This window comes from Hemicordylus capensis, chromosome 2, assembly GCF_027244095.1.
Source record: "Hemicordylus capensis ecotype Gifberg chromosome 2, rHemCap1.1.pri, whole genome shotgun sequence".
NCBI lineage: Eukaryota > Metazoa > Chordata > Lepidosauria > Squamata > Cordylidae > Hemicordylus > Hemicordylus capensis.
In genome coordinates, this window is record NC_069658.1 from 118036050 (window position 1) to 118060762 (window position 24713).

Genomic DNA, 24713 nt, shown 5'->3' on the forward strand with positions numbered 1-24713 from the left:
GGTGCTCATTGATCCAGCACTGTCGCTTAAGGCTCAAGTGGCCTCTGTGGCTTGGAGCACCTTTCATCAGCTTCAGCTGCTATGCCAACTGCAACCTTATCTGGACAGAGATAGCTTGGCCACAGTTACTCATGCTCTGGTAACCTCTCGCTTAAATTACTGCAATGTGTTGTACATGGGGCTGCCTTTGAAAATGGTCTGGAAACTGCCGCTGGTACAAAATAGGGCTGCAAGATGATTAACTGGGATTGGACGATTTGATCATATTATGCCAGTGCTTCATCAGCTGCATTGGCTCCCAGTCTGTTTCCATGCCCAACAGAGGAGAGCTGGTCTTGTGGTAGCAAACATGACTTGTCCCCTTAGCTAAGCAGAGTCTGCCCTGGTTGCATATGAATGGGAGACGATACGTGAGCACTGCAAGATATTCCCCTTGGGATGGAGCCGCTCTGGGAAGAGCAGAAAGTTCCAAATTCCCTCTCTGGCTTCTCCAAGATAGGGCTGAGAGAGATTCCTGCCTGCAACCTTGGAGAAGCTGCTGCCAGTCTGTGAAGACAATACTGAGCTAGATAGACCAATGGTCTGACTCAGTATATGGCAGCTTCCTATCTTCCTATCTAACTCAAAGTGCTGGTTTTAACTTTTAAAACCCCAAATGCTTGGGACCAGTTATCTGAGAGAGCCCCTTGCCCCATATGTTCCTACCCAAACCTTAAGATCTTCAGAGGCCCTCCTCCAGGTGCCCCTGCCAAACGAGGTGAACTGGGTCACTACCAAGGAGAGGGCCTTTTCGGTGGTTGCACCCCATTTATGGAATAGTCTCCCCAATTTAGGATTGCCTGGCTTCATCACTTTGTTCTTTTATATGCTAGGTAAAGACCTTTTGTTCACCCAGGCCTTTTAAATCTTGGTTTTCAGATTTGATCTGATTTTTAACCAATTTTAAAATGAGATTTTAAGCTGCTTTGTATTGTATATTGTATTTTATTTTCACCTTTGTTTTTTGTCTGTTATGATTTAATGTGTTATGTTAATCCTCTGTTGTGAGCTGCCCAGAAAGAATAATTTGTTATGGGGTGGCTAACAAATAAAGTAGTTGTTATTAATTAATTAATTAATTAATTAAGTCTTCTTTTGCACAATCAAACAGGTGTCATTGACTGGTTTGTTTTATCCAGACATCGAGTCCTTCCCAAGGACCTGGGATGCCAGAAGTTTGTTATCAATATTGTTGTTGTTATAGATATTGCTGCAAAATGTAGGCTGTTCCCAGCAAAGTTGTTTTTTGTAGTTGGCTGATGGTGATTTCTGTGGCCCCTATGGTGTTGAGGTGCTCTTCAAGATTTTTTGGAATTTGTTGTTGTTGTTGTTGTTATATAGCCTACAAGAATCTTCCAATTCTATGATTCTACTCTTCAGTGCAGGTCCACAAACAATTTTCAGGATTCTAATCTGAAGATGAATCTAATCACTGGCAGCAAACACAGGTCTGAGAAAAATTACTGTTGCTCCTCTGCTGCAAACCGGCAAAGGATGTGGCCAGTTTGTAGAGAAAAAGTGGTAGGTGGTAGGATGCTTAGTCCTTCCTCTGCCTTTATTCCTGCAAACTCTTCCCCCAGCTGCTTTGCCCAGTTATGTGGCAGTCCTGCATCTGGAAATCCCAGAAGTGTAAACATCAGCTTGGAGGTTTGTTGAAGGAGGAAAATTGCCGCAGGAGGAGAATTAAAGCCCTCCCTTTGTTGTGAGCTGCTTCCTTGTTTTGCAATGGAGGCACAGGTGACAGGGTTCTCGGCTACACTTTTTCTATAGTGATATAGTTCGAGAGCTTTCAATGGACTCAATGTATCAAAACGGCATTTACTCTGGCAATGTTAAGCATTAAAGCTCTATAGCCATAATACATTATCAGTTGTAATACTATGTTTATTAACAGTATATATATCGGTATTACGGTCGATACAGTGTATACAGCATGCTAATTTGAGTACAACACTAGATTAGCACCAGTTGTGTTTTTTTTTAAAATCACACCACAGCATCGATAACTATGTCATCTTTTCCAGTATTTAGAATATGTGTGTGTGTGTGTGTGTGTGTGTGTATATATATATATATATATATATATATATATACACACACACACACCGCAGCTCACTCATTTTAAATGCCCCTAAGTAGGGATGTGCATGAATCTATTTTTTTTAAATTTGATTTGTGCCCAAATCAAATCACCCCTGATTTGTTTTGTGTCCAAATCTGCCCTCTCGAATCAGCCCAGATTCAATTTGGATTTGATTCAATTCAATTCAGATTTGGGTTGATTCAAACCACTTATAAATGTCCTAGGGGCACCAAATTTGGGTGGTGGGTAGGTGCTACCTACCACCCAAATTTGAAGGCAGTGGGGCACTTGGTTGGTTTTTAAGGATTTTATTTAGTTTTTACTGATTTTGTATGTTTCCACCATAGGAAATAATGGGGATTCAAAGTCACCCTATCCTAACCTTAAAATAGATCACCAGGTTTCATTTTAAAAAAATCCAAGCTCTAGCCCTTGTAGAAGTGGAGTTATGGAGCATAATGTGCAGTAACTATTTTTCAAGTATTTGGATTCTTTGGTGTATAATAACATTTCCTTAAGGAATCCCTGTGAGGATTTATTTCACATCTTCATTTCTTCTTTTCATTTGCCATGTATGTGCCAACTACACAATGTGCAAGGCAGTGGGGTACTCAGTTTATTTTTTAGGAATATTGAAGTGTTTAGATTCTTTGGTGTCTAATAACTTTTCCTCATAATGAATCTCTATGAGGATTCATTATATACCTTCATTTCTTCTGTTCATTTTGACTGTCTATGGACAGTGCCAACTGTCATCTGCCATGTGTCAACTACACCCCACCCACTAATACACACACACACACACACACACACACACACACACACACACGGACTCAGTTTATTTTTGTAGATTCTTTTGTGTCTTCATTACACACCTTCATTTCTTCTGTTCATTTTGACCCCTCTGCTTTGCAGGTGGGAGTGGGGAATTAGTGGCCTCTCATGTGCCAACTACCCCCCAACCCGCAAGCCACTGGGTACTCAGTTTATATTTTAGGAATTTTTGAGGTGTTTGGACTCTGGTGTGTAATGAATCATCATAGGGATTCATTATGAGGAAAGGTTATTAGACACCAAAGAGTCTGAACAACTGGAAAAAATTCCTACAACATAAACTTAGTACCCCATTGCCTTGCGGATGGGAGGGGGGTGTAGTTGGCACATGGCACTGTTCAAAGACAGTCAAAATGAATAGAATAAATGAAGGTGTGTAATGAATCATCATAGGGATTCCTTAAGGAAATGTTATTATACACCAAAGAATCCAAACACTTGAATAATAGTGACTACACATTTTGCTCCATAACTCCACTTCTACAAGGGCTAGAGCTTAGCTTTTTTTAAAAAAAATGAAAGCTGGGGGACTTAAAGCTGGGGGACTTAACAGGAGGAATCTGAATCTCAAATCAATTTGAATCAAATCAGGCGTGATTCAATTTGGACCCGAATCTATCCAATGGACCACTGGTGTGATTTGTTCTGTCTCCAAATTGCCCAAATCAGCTAGATTCGGGTACAAATCAACTTGTACCCAAATCGATTCACTCCAGATTCCTACACATACCCTAATGAGGAAAATGCAATGTGCATGTAATTTAGATTAATAACAGCCTATTTATATATATAATTCTCTAAGACTTAGTCTGTGGCTAATCCCAAGTGTGGCAGCTCCTGCAAGAGTTTGCGAGTGAGGGGAGGGGGAGAGGAAAGCGACGATGATGGGGAACATAAGGCCCATGGACAGGCCAGTGAATGGTCAGGCAGGCAGAGTGGCTGCAGCAATGGGGAGGAGAGGAAGTGGCGGTGGGTGGGGAGAAAGCTGTGTGTGGGAGAAAGCGGTGGGCAGGGACAGCTGGCCAGGTAGCAGGCCAGAAAGAAAAAGCGGGGGGGGGGCAGAGGATGGGGGAGGGCTGACAAGTGAGGGGGCCTGTGAACAAGGGAGAACTAGAGGCACAGATGCTCTATGCCCGGGCCAGCTAGTATTTATATAATTCTTATCAATACCAGTTGTTAAAATGGGTCCCCCCCGCCCTGCGAAATCACATCATTCCCCTATATAATAATCACTAGCTTGTGGGGGGAGGGGGGTTGAGTGTCTATCAGTTTGGAAGTGAAGCAAGATCACCAAACTATAAGGTAGTTATTTTTGCCCACTTAGGGGCTCTCTAGACACGCAGAAGTAGATATGTTTGTAAACTGAAAGAGAACAATATTTTTAAAATGGCCCTAGTTGCTTCCAGGACCTTACAGAATACTGAGGATACTGATTAAAGATGTTACTAGAGTAACGTATCACTGTCGGCAGAGGAACTGCAATGATACCCTGTGTGTGTATCATGGCGGGGGGTGGGGCGGTAGAGATATGCATGAATCGGTTCAGCAGTCCTTTTGCATGTGCATCGGGCACTTCTGGTTGGATACTGATTGGGGCAGCATGGAGGTATGCTGCCGCCGCATGCCAGTGATTTTAAAGACAGCGCTGGCAAGGGGTATGTGGTGGTGGTGGGGAGCACCCTCCCCGATCCTTAAAGGTACACACACACACGCACTGAACCAGCCGTCTGCCAGTATGTGCACATCTCTAGTGGGGGGACATTCTTCTGCTGCTCTCCAGTCACAGCAGGGGCGTAGCAAGGTTGGAGGGGGCCCAGAGACAAGATTTTAAAATGGGCCCCTCGTTGATATACACACACAAACACACTTCACAATATATAGTGCACTCACACTCACATCCCCATTATGAATACGGTGAATATCTAGTTCCCATTGAATCTAGTTTTTTTACTCTCTGCTCCTGCTGTTCTCCAAGAGACGCAACATAGTTCATAGGGGGTGCAACATGGGCGGGTGGGGAGTCATGTGATGTGCCTCTGGGGGGCCCCTCGAGGCAGTGGGGCCCCAAGACGACTGCCTCCCCTTGCCTAATAGTAGTTACGCCCCTGAGTCACAGCTATTCCAAAACCTAGGCTTCTTCATTGGCTTCTAGGGACAGCTCTCACTTCTACCCTAGGGGAGGAAAAATAGGGTCTAAAGAAACCAGAGGTTGAACAGGCTGTGTGCAATTATCAATTAAGTTTATGGTTGAAAGTAATTGAGACACTGAATATTGAAAATCTCTGCTGGAAAAAAATGAAAATAAAGGACAGAAAGACAAAGGGAGGCTTGCTGAAGCCCATAAAAAATATGGGAGGTGGGATGTGGGTTGGGGAATGCCTTCTGTCATGTTAAAAAAAATTCTCCTTCTCTGCACTATACAAGGAAATTTCATAAGAAAGGGGGTGCGGGAGACACTTTTTCCCTTTCACACACAACCACCCTGCTATATAGCAAGAAAATGCTTTGGTTTTTTGCTGGCAGGCAGTCCCCAACCTAACCTGCGTAGTGGGGAAGGCCTCAAGGCTAGTTAGAAGCCCCAAAAGGAACACTCCTCTTTCCCACTTGTTTTTCTAATGGTCAGTCTGCAGTCATTTTAAAAACTACAGATTAGGGCTTGTTGATATGTCAAAATGTATTTGTAGCTTTTCACTTTTTAAAAAATGCCATTCTTTTCTTTTCCCAGTTAATTAGGAATGGTTGTCATATTGGAGAAAATATCAGCACATTACACTTCTCCAACCTTTCCAAAAGAACAAGCACAGATTACCATTTTTGGTACATATTTGATGGCATGTTGATAGTCAAGAGTAAGATTTCCTTGACATTTTGACTTTGGCATTGTTGGCAGAGCAAAAATATAGTGTGTGAGTTCTGAGAACTGGGTTTTCTTGGGTCATACTGAAAATGTAACATATACCTAATATTATTAATTTAATTGTATTATTTTTATTAAGAAAAAAATGGCTGAGATATATGCAGAGTAACATGGTAGGGTCTCAACTGCCCGTGCTGTTGCAGGTGTCTAAACCAGGGATTCTCAACGTTGGGTCCCCAGATGTTATTGGACTTCAACTCCCATAATCCCCAACCAAAGGCCACCAGAGCTGGGGATTATGGGAGTTGAAGTCCAGTAACATCTCGGGACCCAGTGTTGAGAATCCCTGGTCTAAACCACCACCCACAGTGTCATGCAAGAGTGTTTTTGAACTAAAATAATGGCCATAACATTACACAACTTCATTCAGGAGCGCTCTTGCACAACACTGCAGGCTTTAGACCCATGCAGCAGCGCAGACAGTTGAGAACCACCCTTGCTATTCTGCATGGGATGTCAACCAATGTATTTTGGAGAAACAAATGTACCTCAAATGAAGAACATCTGAGGTACAAATGAAAGATGTGAACAAGGATTACTGATATTATTATATCACTGGAAAACTGAATAAAGTTAAGTTTCCTGGGATGCTTTAGTACTGAAATCTACTGAAGCTGGCCGGCAGATCAAGCCCAGAACAATCTTCGGGGCCTACAATTTGAGCTCTATTTACTGTTCATTTGAAAACCATCCATATCTTTAGCTTTTAATTACCATAATTAAAAAACCCCCATCAAAGTAGTATTACATCTTCAGGGATGACCTTACCACAAAGCAACATGAAGCAGTCATTTTAGGTGGTAGGTTCAAAAGAAGGCACTACTCCATTCTCCATCTCTGTGTGTTGGGGAACAGCATTATTTTAACTTTCACTTCAGAAACAAAAATATCTAAAGCCAGTATTGTGTATCTTTTATAAGGTTTAATCAGCTGAATGCACCACTGAGAGACCTTCAATGCCAATTTGAAGACAGATCATCCTGGAGAAAATCTATCTATGTGGTTGCTAAGAGTCAACACCAACTTATCGGCACTTAATCAATCGATCGATTGATCAATCAGCAGCATGTCTGTCTGTTTCCCTTTCAAAATTAACATTCAAAGAGTTGCAGTCTTATGTAGGGCAGAATGCCCTGTCTAGGGAAGTCAGGATAGAGAGCATATGGCATAATGTCCGTGCCCACTCCACAGCTCCTTTCCAGCCCCCTCTGCCTCTCTTCCTAGCCTTGCATCTCTATAAAGGGGCATAAGAGAAAGTAACTCTGCTGCAAATGAATTCTGATTCTACGCTCATACTCAGTTTACTACAAACACTGAAGCAAGAGATGAATGGGCAGTGTCACATTGGAAATTTCCCTTCATATAAAATCTGTTGAAAATACGTCACTGCATTCCGAGCCCTTCCAGCATCCCTGATGACAAATAAATATGTGTAAAAAATTACTATACACAACACAGGTCAGACATGTATTTGAACGGCAGCTCCTTCCTTCCTTCCTTCCTTCCTTCCTTCCTTCCTTCCTTCCTTCCTTCCTTCCTTCCTTCATTCAGAGTTTCCTGGAACATATATAGTTGTGTCCTCTGCCTTTCCTACAGTCTTTTCTTTGCCATTTTCTCCGCTGCTGTACTAAAATACAGTTCCTTCCTTTCTTTGAAAGATGAGGTGGGCCTTTTCTCCAGTTGGTGAAAACAACTTGTTCTCCATCATTCCATTCCAACTGGCCTGGATTTCTTTGATCATTCAAGCCTATAATGAATTAAAACATATACATCAGTAGCCATAGAACAATTGACAAAGCATTGAAGTCAAATAATCTGCTTCTTCGTGTATTCTTGTCTATTTCTTTCTATCTCAATTCCCTAACCTGTATTTTTTCTAGCAATTTCTATCGTAGATAAATATACCGTATATACTCAAGTATAAGCTGAATTTTTCAGCACCCAAAATGTGCTGAAAAAATCAGCCTCGGCTTATACTCGAGTCATCTATCTGCCCGTGCTAAAATGTCCCCCTGTAATAAAGTACCGTACATACTGGTCACAATATACCCCACTGATGTCTCAATTAATGTAATTTTATTGGCATTTATTTTGATTATTGAAACTCACCAGTAGCTGCTGCATTTCCCACCCTAGGCTTATACTTGAGTCAATCCTGGTTTCTTAGGTAAAATTAGGTACCTTGGCTTATATTCGGATTGGCTTATACTCGAATATATACGGTATTCCATCCAAGGAAGAAGTTTTAATTTGAGGGAGCTTCATTGTGAGAATACAGATTCTGCTTTCTTATTTATATCCATGTGTTTAGACTAGGGAGACTCCCTTTAAAGTGGATTCAGTACCTGCAGCAGGGAACTGTAGCAACTGGCTGGAACCACTGACCCTTGGCTAGTGCCCTGATCCCATCTGGTTAAGGGCTGCTCCTTGCAAGATCCAATATGAAACTGAGCCATGAGCTCTTAAGGCAGAAGGGAAAAGTTCCAGAAGAACAGAACTGGCTGGGAGCGAGGCCAAACCAGAGAAGAGCTCAAGGACAGAACTGGTGGGCTTGAAAGCTTTCTGCCAGGAACCTGAGAGACCAGGAATTTGCCTTCCATGGAATATGGGCTAAGAGGTTTGGAACATGAAAATATCCTAAGAATCTGAAAATTATCTTCTTACAGAGCCTGTGGGAAATACTTCTTCCTTATTGCTATGTCTTTTGGAGGAAATGTAAACTACAGGCTTAAAAAGGACATTCTGCTGCATACTTACCAATCCAAAATGGCCTCCTTCCACTGAAGTCCCATAGCCATTGCATGTGTAACTTGGAAGCCACACTCACTAAACTGCCATGGTACCTAGGTTCAAAAAAAGAGGATTTTAGGGGTACATCTGTCCAATGACAGGAAGGCAAGGCATGGCAGGAAACTGCAGTTTACTCTGAAAATGGAGCTTTCCTTAAAAATCCCTTCCCATTGAAAGAGGAGCAGAGGGAAGAGTGAAAGCCTGAGCCTAGATTAGCATTACAGATGTGTGTGGCAAGGGCTACCACCCAATAATGAGAAAACTCTGGCCTTGTAAATATTGGTAACTTCAAAAATATGCTCAGGCCCAGTCAGTTTACATAGAAGTTTAAGGAAAGAATGAAGATGATCTACAAGTCAGTTTATTTTTTTTAGGTGGTAGAGAAATTTACCCCAAGTACCATTAATGGAACAAACATTGGCTAATTGAAACAAACATTTTAAACAAGAATATATTTACAATGTGTGGAGCCACTTCAGTCTCAAGACCGAAAAGCTAAATGCTTTGAACAAAAGTAGCCATATCAGGGACTTTGTATGTGCAGCCCTTTCTATTTACAGAAAAAGTTATACCAGCCAAATGCAGTTATTTTTGTATTCAGCTAGTTGTATTTCATGTAAGGAAAACATGCACACCTTCCCTTGAGATCAGATGAAGAAATGTACAAAGCAAGGAGACAGCTTGCTTAGCTGACCAAAAGGGGATATGGATGAGCACTGCTTTGAACATTGCAAGCAGTGCTGCCAACCATATGCAGAAGCGACGGCATACTCAACTGGCACCTCTTCAACAATGTCGAAAGTGGCTTCTGATGGTTGGCTTTAAAAAGTAACTTTTATAATTCCTGCTGAAATAGCTGGGCCTGCAGTACAGCCCCAGAATTTGGCACACCCAAGTCCACTGGTATCGGAGGACTCAAGCACCATTAACTCTGGGCTTAGCCTTTGTTTCTCTTCAGCAAAACTTTAAGTAAAGAAAACAAACACTAAGATGGTAACTCACATTTCACTTGAAAAAATATATCTGTAAAGCATGTGGTATGTGCGAGCTGTAAGGAGATGCAGTAATAAAGCAAGTAACAGCTCTCCCTTCAGACCAGACAAGAGTCAACTCATGCTAATTATTCAGTTAGACAGCTCATAATAGATCAGTTTGCTTGTGGACTAGGGTGATTCTTTCTGTAGGCCTATCACACTAACATTTAACTCCATGCAACAGGCTTGTTAATCGGTGTCCTACCCACCTTTGGGAGCTATGCATACTCCTGATTTTTGGTTGTGTGCAAGTTAAAAACTAGGTTAGAGGCAGGGACAGTGATTGTGTGGGAGGTGGCTGCATGTTCTGACAGTGTCGTCCTACCTAGCACTTTTATCCAGCACATTACCAAAGTAGGAGGAAATGCCGTTCCCACTCTCACACATAATAAAACAATGTGACGAGGCATGCAAAGGACAAGACCTAGGCAGACTATCTCTTTTGTTTTTTACACACACACACACACACACACACACACACACACACACACACACACAGCCTGATCTGGTGCTCTAGCTCAGGGCTGCTCAGCTTTGGCCTTCCTACAGATGTTGGCCTACAACTCCCATAATCCCCGGCTATTGGCCACTGTGACTGAGAATTATGGAAGTTGTAGACCAAAAACAGCTGGGGGGCCTAAATAGAGCAGGCCTGGCTAGCTGCTCATCCATCATTGTGCTTCTTTCATGGATGTCCTTTTCTGTGTCTGATTTCTATACAGTAGGCAAGCCAGGGCAGGATGGCCAAACAGGAAAGTGGGTAGGATAGCTGACTTGATCAGGTGAGTGGGCCAAACCAGGCCTGACCAGCAGGCAGGCACAGGAAATGAGCATGGAGCCTACTCTGTCCGATACGATCTCCTTTATAAGGAGCCTGGAGATTGTACAGGCGGAAGGATGGGCTCAGACTGTAGGTTCCTCTGACCTCCAGAGCAGCAACCAGGCTGATTCAAACCCTAATACTATGGTGGCTTGGGTTCTGCAAGTCCCACCATGAGGGAAAATAAAGGGGTGAGTGACCTACCCCAGAAAGGAAGCAGTCTTGTTGCTGATACTGTGTGGGCCTGAGCAAGACTCTTTCTAGAGCGGGTGCAATAGCTGTTAAGTAAAGGGTATATACAAATACACAGTTTCTTACTTCACTCTGCAAGCCCAGTTTGCTACATTCCATGTGGCATTCTGATCAGTGATCAAGATATAACAGCTTCCATTATGATGGCTCCATCCAAGTGGGCAGGTTTTCATGGTAGAACCCTGGAATTAAATAATTTTCCTTCAGAATGGTTTGCTCAATAGTATAAACTCTCTGCAAATCGAAATAGGTGAACTCCATCAGCTCGGTTCAGCTTGGGAAAATGAGTTATTTCCCCAGCTCCACCCCCAAATCAGAATGTAGCTCATTTTATTGAAGCCAATTTTGAAATTCATCATTTGCTCTGATGACATCATCTGGAGCATGAATGAGTCTCCATTCCGATATCTTTCATATGGATCTGCTGTATTCTATTTAGCAATCTTTCATGTTTTGTTAATTAGACGTTTCTCCCTGTGGGGATTCTGTAGAGTGTGTGTGCGTGGGCGGGGGGGGGGGGGTGGAGTCAGAAAGGAAAGGGAGGGGAAAAGAAAAATGGAGTTGTTCCTGAATAAAGCTTAGTTAAACATAAGATTGCTTTGTATTTGCGAGGGAAGCATCTGTAAAACAGGACCCCAGCATGTCAGCAGAATCTTAGCCACAAGGTGCTCTTATACATACGAAGAGCCCCTGGTGGCGCAGTGGTAAAACTGCCGCCCTGTAACCAGAAGGTTACAAGTTCGATCCTGACCAGGGGCTCAAGGTTGACTCAGCCTTCCATCCTTCCGAGGTCGGTAAAATGAGTACCCAGAATGTTGGGGCAATATGCTAAATCATTGTAAACCGCTTAGAGAGCTCCGGCTATAGAGCGGTATATAAATGTAAGTGCTATTGCTATTATACATGAAGTTTCCAAGTGCCTGTTGTCTGTATTAGAGACTTGGGGGCCCTGGAAAAACCATATTTTCCATGGTCCCTGATGGCATGCTGCTGTTGCATGAAGAAAGGGAGACACAGATGCTTGAATTACAATCAATGCCAAAAGAGAACTTTTGGAGGACGTTTGTGCTCAATTTGGAATGCAGGCAGTCTTTATCTGCTGAGCAGGGGCGTATCTAGGGTAGGGCAGGCAGGGCATGTGCCCTGGGCGCCACTTGAAGGGGGGCGCAAATTCTTAAAATTAAAAAATGGCCACCAAAAACAAAATGGCCACTGCACATTTTCAAATGGCCTCTGTGAGGTCTTAGGCCATGCCAGGCCTCACAGAGGCCATTTGAGCATGCACAGTGGCCATTTTGTTTTCAGCAGCCATTTTTTTAAAAAAAACCAATTATTTTTTAAAATGGCCACAGCACATGCTCAAATGGTCTCTGCGAGGCCCTAGAGGCCAGCGGTGGGAGGGGTAACCTTTGCAGATGCCCCCCTCCCACGGCCTATAGGAAGCACCCCGAAGGGGCTACAGGTTAAAAAAAAATAATTTAATATAATATAAGTCACTGTACACATATTCAGTTTGGCACTATGTACAGAGAATCAGGGCTTGTGAATACAGAGCTGAAGCTTATGAGCTAGGATTGTATTCATTTGCTCTTACTTTGCTTCTTATGATAAGTGAGTTAAATGTGGTGTCTTAACAATATGGCTATTAATGGTGAGCTTGTCTTTGAATCAGTGTGAAATCCTTAGTATTAAGGCCCATTGGGAGTTTCTTGCTCTCTTTCTCTCATTTTAACTGTCTTTCTGAAATATTAGAATATATTCCAAGCAGTGACACAGTTTACTCTGCATATCCTGTAATTATTTTCAGAGTATCTGGGAAAAGCCAAATTCTCCATTTCTTTTTAAAACTTATGTAATAGTGATGCTGCAATGCATAGTAGAGAATTAGATAGGTACTTCTGTTTAGTTTTCCAAGTACACCTCAAAATAGTATTTGGGTATTTCATGAGCCCCAGCATACTGAAATTTGTAGTTTTCCAGAATTTTTTGGTCTGGCTACATCCACTGCTAAATAGTTTTTGAAATTTTAAAAGATGAACTTGACGTATATTTTTCAGCTGATATTATAGTAAAGTTATCTAAAAGATGGGTGTCAGATGTTTGGACAGGGGGTGCAATTTCAGTGCTTGCCCTAGGCGCTATTTTCCCTAGATACACCTCTGCTGCTGAGTGTTTTTATTCCAAACCAGGAGAGTACAAACTTTGGCAACACTCTCTGTTGCTTTTGTGAATATAAACGTTGGCAACACTTTAGTTTTTGCATAAACGTCTCAAGGATCAAAATGGTAAAGACTTTCTATAATAAATTTGTATGCACTGCTAAAAAGATATGTATGTATTTTTGCAAGTGGTGTTTGTAAGGAAGAGGTGGCATTATTGTCTGTTCCAGACCCACATATCACCTGCCAGGCCCTATTAACATCCTGTACTTGTGGAGGGTATAGATTTTCCTGTTCAGCATGCTGAGAGAACAGCAATGACACTGCTAAGGCAGTACAGTATTTTGCTTACAAGAAGCTTGATTAGAGAGATCCTACCCTTATTCAGCTCAAGCAGTTGGCTATCCCCATTATATATCATGATTGGATCATTTTTTACCTTTTCCTTTGCTGTTAATTACTTTTTTTAAATTTTACTTTTTAATTACTTTAAAAAGTCTCTATTTCTCCAGTGGTGACAAAATATCGTTTAAAAATATCGTTAAAAGGCATTATCTTCAATAAGTAAAGGGTAGAGTATTACACATACATAAAAATAAATTTTATATAGACTGTTACTAATAAAGTAAAATAAAGTATGCCGTCGAGTCAGTGTCGACTCTGGGCGGCCACAGAGCCCTGTGGTTGTCAGAACGAGTATGCTTTCAAAAATGCCTTTACTAAATAAATTTAAAAATAAATTTTGTTTTGTTTTTTACATGTCTGGGAGGCTTTCAGAAGTGACACTGCAATATTCCCACAACTTTATTTCTTTACCATTTATTTTAAATTGAGAAGTGTGTTCACAGAAATACCCAGATATCTCTGAGGGAGTTAGATATTGCCTTAAGTGGTGATCATCTTAGTGGTCTGTAACCTTCTCTGAATACAACATAAATGATCATACAAACAGGGACTAAAATAGTTTATACCTGAATGCTGGAATCTGCTTGTGAGACTTCTGATTTTCTGGGGGCAACTGCATTTTTCCTTGACTTCCTTTGGATTACTGATATAGTTGCCATCTTGTTTTTGTTAGGTGGGTTGTCATCATCCATTCTTAGTAGTGCCATCCCATGGAACTTGATGACAAGTAGTAATAAAACCCAGATTAAGAGGAAGGATCAACAGTCATCAGCTCCAAATGTATTTTGGTCACAGAACTAAAAGAGAATTTTTGAACTCAAACTATATACAATGGCACTGACTTTATATAAGATGGGGGAAGAACTGCATTGCGTCCACCCAATCCTACTGGGTGTTGTGATGGATGTGGTGGATGGCAGATGTGGTGTTTCTCCCCGCCCCGTTTTAAGAGCAAAAAGAACCAGCGATTGTTAAACTTATCTTACCCTACCACTGCTTAGCCTTTTTCTTTGTAGCTTTCATTCCATCATATTTTCTTTAGTGAAACTCATCTCCATTATTGGGAATGTGGGGAAAATACCCTTGTCCCCACATCTTACACAGGTGTAAAGTGGCAGGCAAGAAGAATTTTGCTCTCCTTGCCCACATAACCCTTTTGCATTTAAAAATCAAATCCATATCCCACCTCACTGCATGTCACGGGGAGCAATCCTGGTTTGATCATATGGGTTGGTTGCTGTTATGTGTAATTTGAACCTAATTTGAAGTGGAATAAGATATAAGGGCTTGTTTTTTTGTTTTAAAAACAGGGCTGTGTGTGAAACATATTTTACATTGCATTTCGAGCTTGGAATGGAATGCAAAAATGTGTGGAACCAGAACCAGTCAAGCCGGTCACATCAGAAGAACCAGTCAAATTGGTTGTTCTAATAGGACAACCCCATTCTGACTGAATGTTGCAAGCACCATTATTGATTCCAAAATGGTGCTCTTCTGGCCTCTCTGTGCATGCATGGTGGCCATTTGTGTTGTGGTGCTGACCATGCGAATGGCTGTCGTGTGTGCAGAGGCCAGAAGAGCAACATTTTAGAATCCAAAATGGTGCTCAGAATGGGTTGGAATATTCAGCTTTGGAACAGGTCATTCGGTTCTGAGCTTGAAACAGGCCCCCCCTTTTAAGGGTTTCCTGTTTCGAGCTTGGAACACTTGAAATGGCCTGTTTCTAGGTGGAACGTTCCTAATGTGGAACATTCTGCACATTCCTATTTCTAAACACAGAGAGAACATGAGAAAGCACAAGTTATTCAGATTTTACATGCAGTAAAGATATGACACAATAAAAAATAAATGTAAATCTATAAGGAGCTGCACAATAATGTTCTTACTTTAAAAAACAGATCTGTGCCATTTGTAAACATGGAAGAAGGATGAACCTGAAAGGGAAAGAATGTGACATGATCGCAGTGCATCTAAATAACGGAAACAGAATTTGAGGTGGTGGCAATGGAAGTACAACCCTGGGATTCAGGAAATATTTAGGGCAGATTAGAATTTATTCTCCCATATAAAGGAGGCAGATATCATCTGGGGCAAGTGAGCACTCAGCTTGTCCACAGGTCAAAAAAACCCACAACACTATTGCATTGGCCATATTTCTAGATTCACAGAGATGAGAAGGGCCAGAAAGTCATGTTACCCTACCCTCTGCTGCAAAACTAGACCATCCTCCAAATGGCTATTCACTCTACAATGCACAATCAAAACCAAAGTCTGCTACAAGCAGGCTCCAGAAAAGTTCCTGTAGAACAAAGAGATTCAGGTCAGGGTGTGAGTTGCCTACAGGCATGTTCTCTCTCCTGCTGTTACTCCCCTGCAACTGGTATTCAGAAGCATCCTGCCTCTGAGGCTGAAGGTAGCCTATAGCCCTCAGACTAGTAGCCGCTGATAAACCTCTCCTCCATGTAAAGTCCTCCATACTGCTTTGCATCCTATCTCTAAAAAAAACTTAGTCTTTGTTGGTTATTTTTATATTGTGTATCACCAATTTCCAACTGGAATGGTTGCCTATTAATACTATAAAAGAGAATGGCCACATTGGGCCAATATATGGGTGTGTATGTGATAATCTTCCTGAACTTAACAGACATCAGAATAGAAATCACAAGTCAGTCATCATCAATGTATTCTGGAAAACACTTTGCACACTGCCTTCTTTGTTCCCACAGCAGTTGTGATTGCTTCCCCTGTTTGTTTCTCAGCTGTGTTCACAAACACTTCTGTTAGTTTTCAACTGTTCAATATTTAGGAGAGTTGATGATGTTGGGACAGAGGCATCATTACTCATGGCGTGCAAGCTCATCCTACTATCATTTCTAGACAAACTGGTTTTTCAGGGTTCTGTTGTGTTGCAACCCCCCCCCCAAACAAAATGGAATGCTAAAAAAACCCCTACAGAATCCCATTTGACCAGAGATTATAGGAGAACAAAAGAAACGGTACCCCAAGAATAACAAAATAGCTCCCTCACAGTACTGTACTTTATACTGCCTCCTGCCTCCTCCCTGCTTAGAGACAACACATTTTTCCTAGAAAATGCATCCTTAATAAATCGGGTGAATTTTTAATACAATAATAAATACACAACAGTATTAGAACAGTTCCCTTTCCTTTCATTGTCCACGAGACAATCCTTACTGTTTGGCCATTTCCAATGGCTCTTAGCTTGGTCCTTGCAAGGTTCACCAAGTTGAATTCTGGTAGCTTGTCCCTTCTCTGCACTACCATCTCTCTGGAAGAGGACGGTGGGATTCCTTCCAAGTGAACAGTGCCATGCCTGGAAGATGAAGAGGAGCCTGAGGAGACTGGAAGTAGTGTGCCTTTCATCCATAAGTTGTGAGTGTTTTGGCTTGAGGAATGGAATGAGCTGCACTGACCTGAAAAGCAAACAAGATGGCAGATGGTCAGTCCTTATTATATAAACAGATAGCTGGTCACACTGATGTGGGGAATGAAACAGCTTGTCATTAGAAGTAGGATGATTTTTCATCTGATGTTGATTTATTACTTTTAAAATTAGCCCTTGTTTCTCTACTGAAGTTGCCAGCAGAAAAGCAATTTTAGAAATTTATCTGAAGTTATCTGAAAATACCACTTTCCAAGTTTTTTTTTAAAAAGAAGGTTCATTGTACAATGGTCAAGGGAATAGCTGCCTATTCCCCCCATCATACATGTAGTGTGACATTAGAGCTTGGCACTCCACTTGAAAACCTGTTATGTGTAGACCAAAGTTGCACACTAATTCTTCCCCCACATTAAGGGCAGAAGATCACTTGGATCAGACTACATGTGCCTGGGCCTACACATGAAATGCCTATCACACACAGTGGAGAGAAGTGTAGAATGCCCCCTATGCCATGGATTATGATCTTTTCAAGTACCCCCACAATTTAGCTTCAGATGCTTCAGAGTCTCAGAGCAAGCCCACGTTTGGGGGGGGGGGGAGAAATGCTGAATAATTCCATGTTTGCTCAACAAAGGCTGTTCCTTTAAAACTTAAACGATTCCTTTGGTAGTCCAATCACTGCCACCATGCCAACTCTTTAACAGAATTTGCCCCCCGCCCCGGTAAGGGTGAAATTCCAGGGAAACTCTCCTTCTCTTTGCCAATGGAAAAATACAAAAATGCCTTCACATGCAGATTCTGCATGATGAGAAAACTTGGTAGGTTGCTGAGCAATTAAAATTGAGACATGTTTGCACCAGAGTAAACCCCTTTTCCTGAGTTAAAAATCCACTCAGAGGCAGGTAAAATGCAAAGAACAAAAAGAGAAAACTTTATTCAAAATACTACAGACTGCTTCAGTCTGAGGCTTCCTCAGCTTTTAGTTACAGGCAAAGATACTCAGTGGTTACAAGAATACTTTTAAAAAGTACCCCTGTTGCAAGGAACAGGCAGTATAGGAACCTTTAAAAGCACCTTTACAGGCAGAGATTTTACAGAGACTTTTGTAGCACCCCTGGATGGATAGAAAGGGTGCAGCCTAGTGCTTCTTAGTTTGTTACATTACAGATGAAACTCAAAGCCAGTGGCAACCATTACCGGACCTCCCCAGATGTTCTTAATAGGTGGCAGGTTCACAACAAAGAAGGTGCTCTCTTAAGTACCTTGGACTCAAGCTGTTAAGGACTTTATAGGTAATGACCAACACTTTGTATTTTGCTTGAAAGCATATCAGCAGCTAGTGCAATTCTTTTAAAATCAGTGTTATATGGTCCCTTTGGGTTGTCCCTAAGGGTGCCACATTCTGTACCAATGGTAGTTTCCAGACTATGTACAAAGGCAGCCCCATGTAGAGTGCATTACAGTAGTCGAGCCTGAAAGTTACCAGCATATGTACCATTGTTTTAAGGTCATTTACCTCCAGAAATGGGCATAGCTGACATATCGGCCGAAGCTAATAAAAAGCTGCCCTGGCCACTGCCTCCACCTGAGAAACCAGAGAGAGTTTTGGATCCAGAAGAACTCCCAAGGTACATTTCTGATCTTTCAGAACAGGCAGATCTGAACTATTTCTCAGGTCCTGACCCCCCACAGTTAGTACCTCTGTCTTATTTGGATTCAACTTCAGTTTGTTATCTCTCATCCAGCCCATTACTGCTTCCAGGCAGGCATTTAGGGAAGATATGCCATTTCCTGATGAGGTTGACATGGAGAAATAGATCTGGGTGTCATCACCATATTGATAACATCCCTGCACCAAACCTCCTGATGATCTCTCCCAGCGGTTTCATATAGATGTTAAAGAGCATTGGAGATAGTATGGAGCTTTGTGTAACTCCATACTTAGTCATGTTTGTGTGTGTGTATACATTATATGTATACTGCCTTGACTGGTGCAGAGCATCTGCGCGCTAATAGAATGCTCTTCTCGCCCCCTACCACAGCCCCCTCACTCCAGAGACCTCCTCACCCTCACCCTGCTTCTGCTCCTTCTCCTCCTCACAGGGCCCAAGTTCAATGATGTTAAAGCTCCTTTGGGCCTACCTGCTGCCCAAATGTCAGGCCGGGCTGTTTTCACCCATTTTGGGTCTCTCTGTGCATACGTGCACAGAGAGCCTCGAAATGGCCCAATTTGGGCGGCAGGCAGGCCCACTGAAAGAGCTTTTGCCGCTGTCTCCACCGCCATCCCCTCCTTGGACTCCCCTCTCCACTGCCAGCGCTGCTGGAGTGCTGCACCCTGCTGTCCGCATCCCCACTGTCACCATCCCGCCACACAGTGGTGGTTTCTAAGGTTAAAAAAATAGGAACTAACTTGCCTCCACCCAAGCCCTCAAGCCGGGGTGGCAAATCTTTTTTGCCTACAGATGGCGAAAAGCTGACTCTACACATGCCGCTGCCTCCTCTCCGGAGGAGCAGCAGCAGCAGTAATGGTTGACCAGCCCCATACTAGCTGCTACCGTGGTGGCTTCCTGTCTGTGTCTCCTCTTCCTCCTGCTCCAGGCACCTCCAGCTGCTGCTGGCCTGCATTTTCATTGGTTGGGGCGGAGGTGGGACTTGGTGGGGGCAAGGCTTGCCATGAACCACCTAAGTGTTTTATAGACAGACAGACAGATTGATGTGGCTCTCAAAATATTTTTGTAAAATACTATATATATATATATATATATATATATATATATATATATATATATATGCCTTCAGACCCTCAAGCTAGAGTCACATGGCTTAAATGCAATCTGAGTACATGGTTACCAACAAAGCAGATAAACTCTTCACAGGGGAGCCTGTTTCCTCAAATGGATCTCCTTTGCTAGATTGTGGCACAAATGCTTAAGGTGAATTTTCAAAGAACCTAAAGGAGCCCCAGCAACTCTTCCTCCCCCCACTTTTAAAAAAATTAACCACTTGTAAGTACATTAAACTAATATATTTATCATCATCATCAACAACAACAACATCATAGCATTTTGGGGAAAAATATAACAGCAATTAGGGGCTTTCCCCCTAAGAATTCCACCCAAGTGTAAAAGCTGCAATATAGTACACACACACACACACACACACACACACACACACACACACACACCTACTCTATCAACAGGGCTTCTTTTGAAGGCAGTGCTATGAGCCAAAAATCAAGCTCATCCATTAGAAAAAAAGGCCTTTGGGGTTGTTTTTTTGTTTTGTTTTGTTTTTTGTTTTTGCTTGTGCACTCGTTGATTCCTTCATGCTGTGCTTCCTAAGCAGAAGAAGAATACAGAATGCCAGAGGACAAAAGGTCTGAAACTGTCAAGACAATTTTCTTTAAAAGATAAATTAAGCATTTTGATCTGAAGGTAAGTGTTAGCAACAACATTTGTGTGTTGAAAAATAAGGAGCTTCTCAGCCAAGATTGCTCCAGATTTTATTATGAAGATCAAAAGAGAATACCTCCTTTTGAGTCCAAAATTTTCACTACAGATTTTGTCCTGGTGCCAAGAACAGCATTCACAGGGGAGATCAGAACCACTTCAAAGACCTCATCATCTTCCTCTAATCCATCATAGGTAATTGCTATATTCCACATCTTGGTTGACATTCCTACCAGAAGTAAACATTTTAATTACACTTTAATTGCTTTTTCAATCAACCTAGGTGTCGAGGAAATATATTAATTAACATGTCTACAGCTACAACAGACTGGCTTGTATATACTATTGTGCTTCTGCCCACTGATTGGACTCCTGCAGTTTTCCCAAATAACACAAACTAGAGATCAAATTTGTTCCTGAGCAATGATGATTCCGTTCATACAGTAACAAAGTTCAGTTTTCTACAGAGGCAAATAATAGCATGCTGTATAGGTGAAAGGGTTGGATCTTCTTGGACATTTTAAAAATAAACTCAATGTTCTCTTTATCTTGAAAATTGTAGAGAATTCATTATTCTCTTGAAATTGCCATTGCCAATCATAAATGACATCGAGTTCCACTTTCAAGGTCTAGAGATGGCTCAACAACAATTCAACCCATTAGCATCTAATTGGCTATGAGCAATGATAATTACTGCAAAATTAATTTTCCTTTTCCTCAAGAGAGGAATATTGAGATGGATATAGAATTCCCCCTGATACTGAAACAAATTTGTTGGTTCTTGTTTGGGTACACAATACAAGGAATATTGAGGAAAGTACAAATTTCTCAGAGGGAGTGCTTAACTTTGTTGGACCTCCACAATGCAGAAGTGGTTCACAGTGGCAACCATACTGCCTGCATAAAAATGCAACTTTGTTGCTATCTGTCAAGCTCCCAACCTTGAGTGACAGCTAGGAGTCAAGCAAGATTGAGGAAGAAGAGCCGTGCAAATCCTTGTCACCAACAGCAGCTGCTGAGTGGCCCAGGCCCCAGCCTCTGACAGTGTGGTTAAACTGGGCCGCAAGGAGTTAGACCCAGACATACCAGAAATCATCCTTCAGACTGCTCACCAACACAGAGAGCACATCAGGTGAGAGGTGGCTGACAGAATACCAAGTACTTGGCTCTAGAGCAGGCCTGCTCAAATCCCCCCCAGCTGTTTTTGGACTACAATTCCCATAATCCCTAGCCACAGTGGCCAATAGCCAGGGATTGTGGGAATTGTAGGCCAACATCTGCAGGACGGCCAAAATTGAGCAGCCTTGCTCTAGATCCTTTAAAGCGGGATGGGAAACGGTCCTCCAGCAGTTGTTGAACTACAACTTCCATCATTCCCAGCCACAATTTATTGTGGCTGGGGATGGTGGGAGTTGTAGTTCAAAAACAGCTGGAGGGCCAAGGTTCCCCACCCCTGCTTTAAAGGATCCACTCTGCAACAGAGCTGTGGAGTCTGGAGAGGCAGTCATGGCCAGAAGTTGGAGAAAGGAGTCTATTGGATCAGGTTGCTGCCTTGGAGTTCTCTGAGGTCCTGCAGATCTGCCTCACCTTGCTGGCCCCTGGGAGATCTGGACAGACACCAGCTTTGTGGGGAGTCTCAGAAAAGGAGATGAGTATCTATGCCATGCATGGTTTTTAGCCTGTTGTCTAGGATGCAATAGTTTCTAATAAGCCTAAATTGTAACTACATTTTCTATATATCTATCTGTTCACTTCTGTTAGCAGAAGAATTCATAGTTGATTTTAGCCTTTGAGCCACAGCTTACCTGGATCAAACTGAATAAGTTTGGAAGGAGCCACTGTAAAATCCTTTCCTGATAAAGCAGTCACTTCATTGACCTTAAGGTGAGAAATTTAGAAGACACCATGTCAGTCAGGCAGACCTCTAAATGTTTGCAGAAAACCTGTCTGCTTCAGCTTATCTGAATGAAGGTCTGGCACACTCCCAAGGTAAAACAACAGAGGTGAATTGCTGGGAAACTATTCAAATGGACCATGGGTGATCCATATCTAGAGAACACATTCAAGATACCTGCAGTCAATGGGCTGAGCTACTGGGGAACAGGAAGAATTGCTTTGTTGACCAGGCAAAGACAAAAGACTTTCTACTAGGCCCAGCCATTCCATACAGCCTGCTATCATAGGTGCTAATGGTCCACACCCCTATTCGCTAAGCTTCTATTCGGGAAGGCTTTGAGGCCTAAAGCACACTCCACGGGTACAGTAGGCTAGTCTCAGGCTCCATGGGTACGTTAGACTAATCTCCATGGGTACATTAGGCTACTTCCCCATTCAAACTCCAGAGACTCTGACATCAAGGCATGAATTAAGGACCAATGCAATGTTCAACTTATCCATATGGACTGAGAGAAAGTGCAACAAAATGCAGCACAGAGGGAACTTGATTTCAGCTCATATATTAGACCATGCGAAAACTGTGCAGGCTGGCTGGCTAAAATGAGGCCTGACCCATTCAAGGGTCTGGGATCCCTAGAATCCTTAGGCAGTGGGAGATGTAGCCTCCTCTTACCCTCCCCTCCTTTGCCCATCATCAGACACAGAAGATGGTTTGCTCCATTTCTGCTTCCAGTGATGGATTATTCACAAGATGAAGAGTTGGCATGAAACAACCCTCACTCCAGAACTCCCCAGCAAAATTAGTGAGACCCTGTTGCTATATTTGTAGTTGCACCACTACAGGAGCCAGAGATATCTAAATGTCTAGTCCACAAATCAGACTCAGACCTGAAAGGCTCATAGGTAAATAGTAATATCCCCCCACCAACCATTCTGGAAGGAAGGAAAAAAGACCATGACTATTTGTCTACAATTTGGCAAATGTGTGTACTCAAAAGCCCACAAATGCTGTTCTTGGAGGGAAAATTGCAACATGAGGAATTGTTTTAAGTCAATGTAATTTGCATAGTGTTATACTGTTGCAAATTAAAGGTTAGTTTAACATACAAAGGATACTGTCCATGGGAAATAGATAGTTGAGAGGCAGAATTGCTGAAACTGTAGCAACTACCAATCACATGCATCAGATTTTCTAAGCAACTAAAGAAGTAGCAATTTGCTTGTTATTTAATGAAAACTTGCATTCTTAATAACCTGATGAAATTATCAGCGAATGGATAATGAAGCTAATACTTTTTGCATTATAACCATGGCAGGGTGGTCCTACAGAGATTTGATTTCCCAATAACTCAAGGATCAATATTGATTTGGTTGGTTTTTTTATATTTTTATCCTGCTCTTCCTCAAAGGAGCAGAGAGTGGCGTACATGGTATGGTTGCTACTAGGACTATTATAGAGGATGACTGACTATTTGGGGGACCAAACAACCTTTTTTGCATGTATTGTGGTGTCCAAATTGCTGGGAAGCAGCTGGGACATTTTGTTCAGTCAGAACACTTTGCTCTCATGAGCAGCTTCTCTTCCTCTGTCTCCTTCTAGGGGCGTGCATTTTGGAATTTTCTTGTTTCAATTTGTATCCGGATCGAAACATCCCCGTTTTGTTTTGTACCCAAATTTTCTGAATCCGAATCAGCCCTGTTTTGTTTTGTAGCCAAATTTTCTGAATCTGAATTGATTTGGATTTTTTAAAAGGGTCCCAGGGCAAAAAGAGTGTGTGGTGGTGGTAGTGTCCAGTGGGTGGAAGCTACCACCAAAATTTCAAAGGAATTAGGCAAAAGCCTGGGTTTTTTTGTGAATTTTTTAAAAGTTTACGCATCTTTAAGAATTTTACCATAGGGAATAATGGGGATTCCAGCAAATGTGTCGCTTCAAATCAAGGGGAAAGGGATGACCCAGAGCAGAGTGTGGTGGTTGGTAGTGCCCAATGGGGGCAAGGAAACTTCCAGAATTATTTCAAAGGAATTGGGCAAAGGGCTGTTCTTTTGTGATTTGTTGAAGTTTACGTGTCTTTAAGATTTATCCCATGGGGAATAATGGAGGTTTCAGCAGCCCCATAATTCCACTTGGGGGGCACTGGGGTTGCCCAGAGCGAGGGGTTGTGTAGTGCACATAGGGTGCCAACCACACCCACAAGCCTGTGGGGTACTGGGTTTTGTTGTTTTGGAGGTGTTCACTGTAGATTCTCTGGTAGCATATGAGATTTTCAGTGAAAAACAAGAATCCACTCTCATATGCTACCAGAGAATCTACACTCAGAACACCACAGAAACAGCAGAACCCAGCACCCCATAGGTTAGCAAGCCTCCCCCTGGCCAATGTGGGGTCAGTAAAGAGTGGGAAGAAGCAAAAGAGCCAATGGGGAACAAGGAGGGAATTCTCAGTAGGTCAGCCCATGATTTAGGTCACTGATCAGAAGGCTGGAAGGGTGGGAAATTCAAAGAGATGTCAAACACAAAATGGAGACTGACTTAGAGATCACCACAAAATGGAGGTCTGAAACAACAAAACGTTTTGTAGCCGAAACAGGGACGTTTTGTTTTGTATGCAAAACTTTTGGATCTGGAAAATGGG

The 24713-nt window shown here is 42.3% G+C and overlaps 1 protein-coding gene across 1 annotated transcript in view; it reads right to left on the minus strand.

Moving 5' to 3' along the window:
• Positions 1-6154: 6154 nt before the first annotated feature.
• The window catches only part of LOC128344954 (FRAS1-related extracellular matrix protein 1-like), a 45614-nt gene continuing 27055 nt past the window's right edge, over positions 6155-24713 (minus strand). The window contains exons 6-13 of the mRNA XM_053296096.1: positions 21991-22063; positions 20265-20414; positions 16529-16767; positions 15220-15267; positions 13900-14049; positions 10836-10951; positions 8631-8716; positions 6155-7620 (exon numbers count right to left, since the gene is read on the minus strand). Coding sequence (XP_053152071.1) covers positions 7421-7620; positions 8631-8716; positions 10836-10951; positions 13900-14049; positions 15220-15267; positions 16529-16767; positions 20265-20414; positions 21991-22063 — 1062 coding nt within the window. The 3' untranslated portion in view covers positions 6155-7420. The remainder of the gene's footprint in view (positions 7621-8630; positions 8717-10835; positions 10952-13899; positions 14050-15219; positions 15268-16528; positions 16768-20264; positions 20415-21990; positions 22064-24713) is intronic.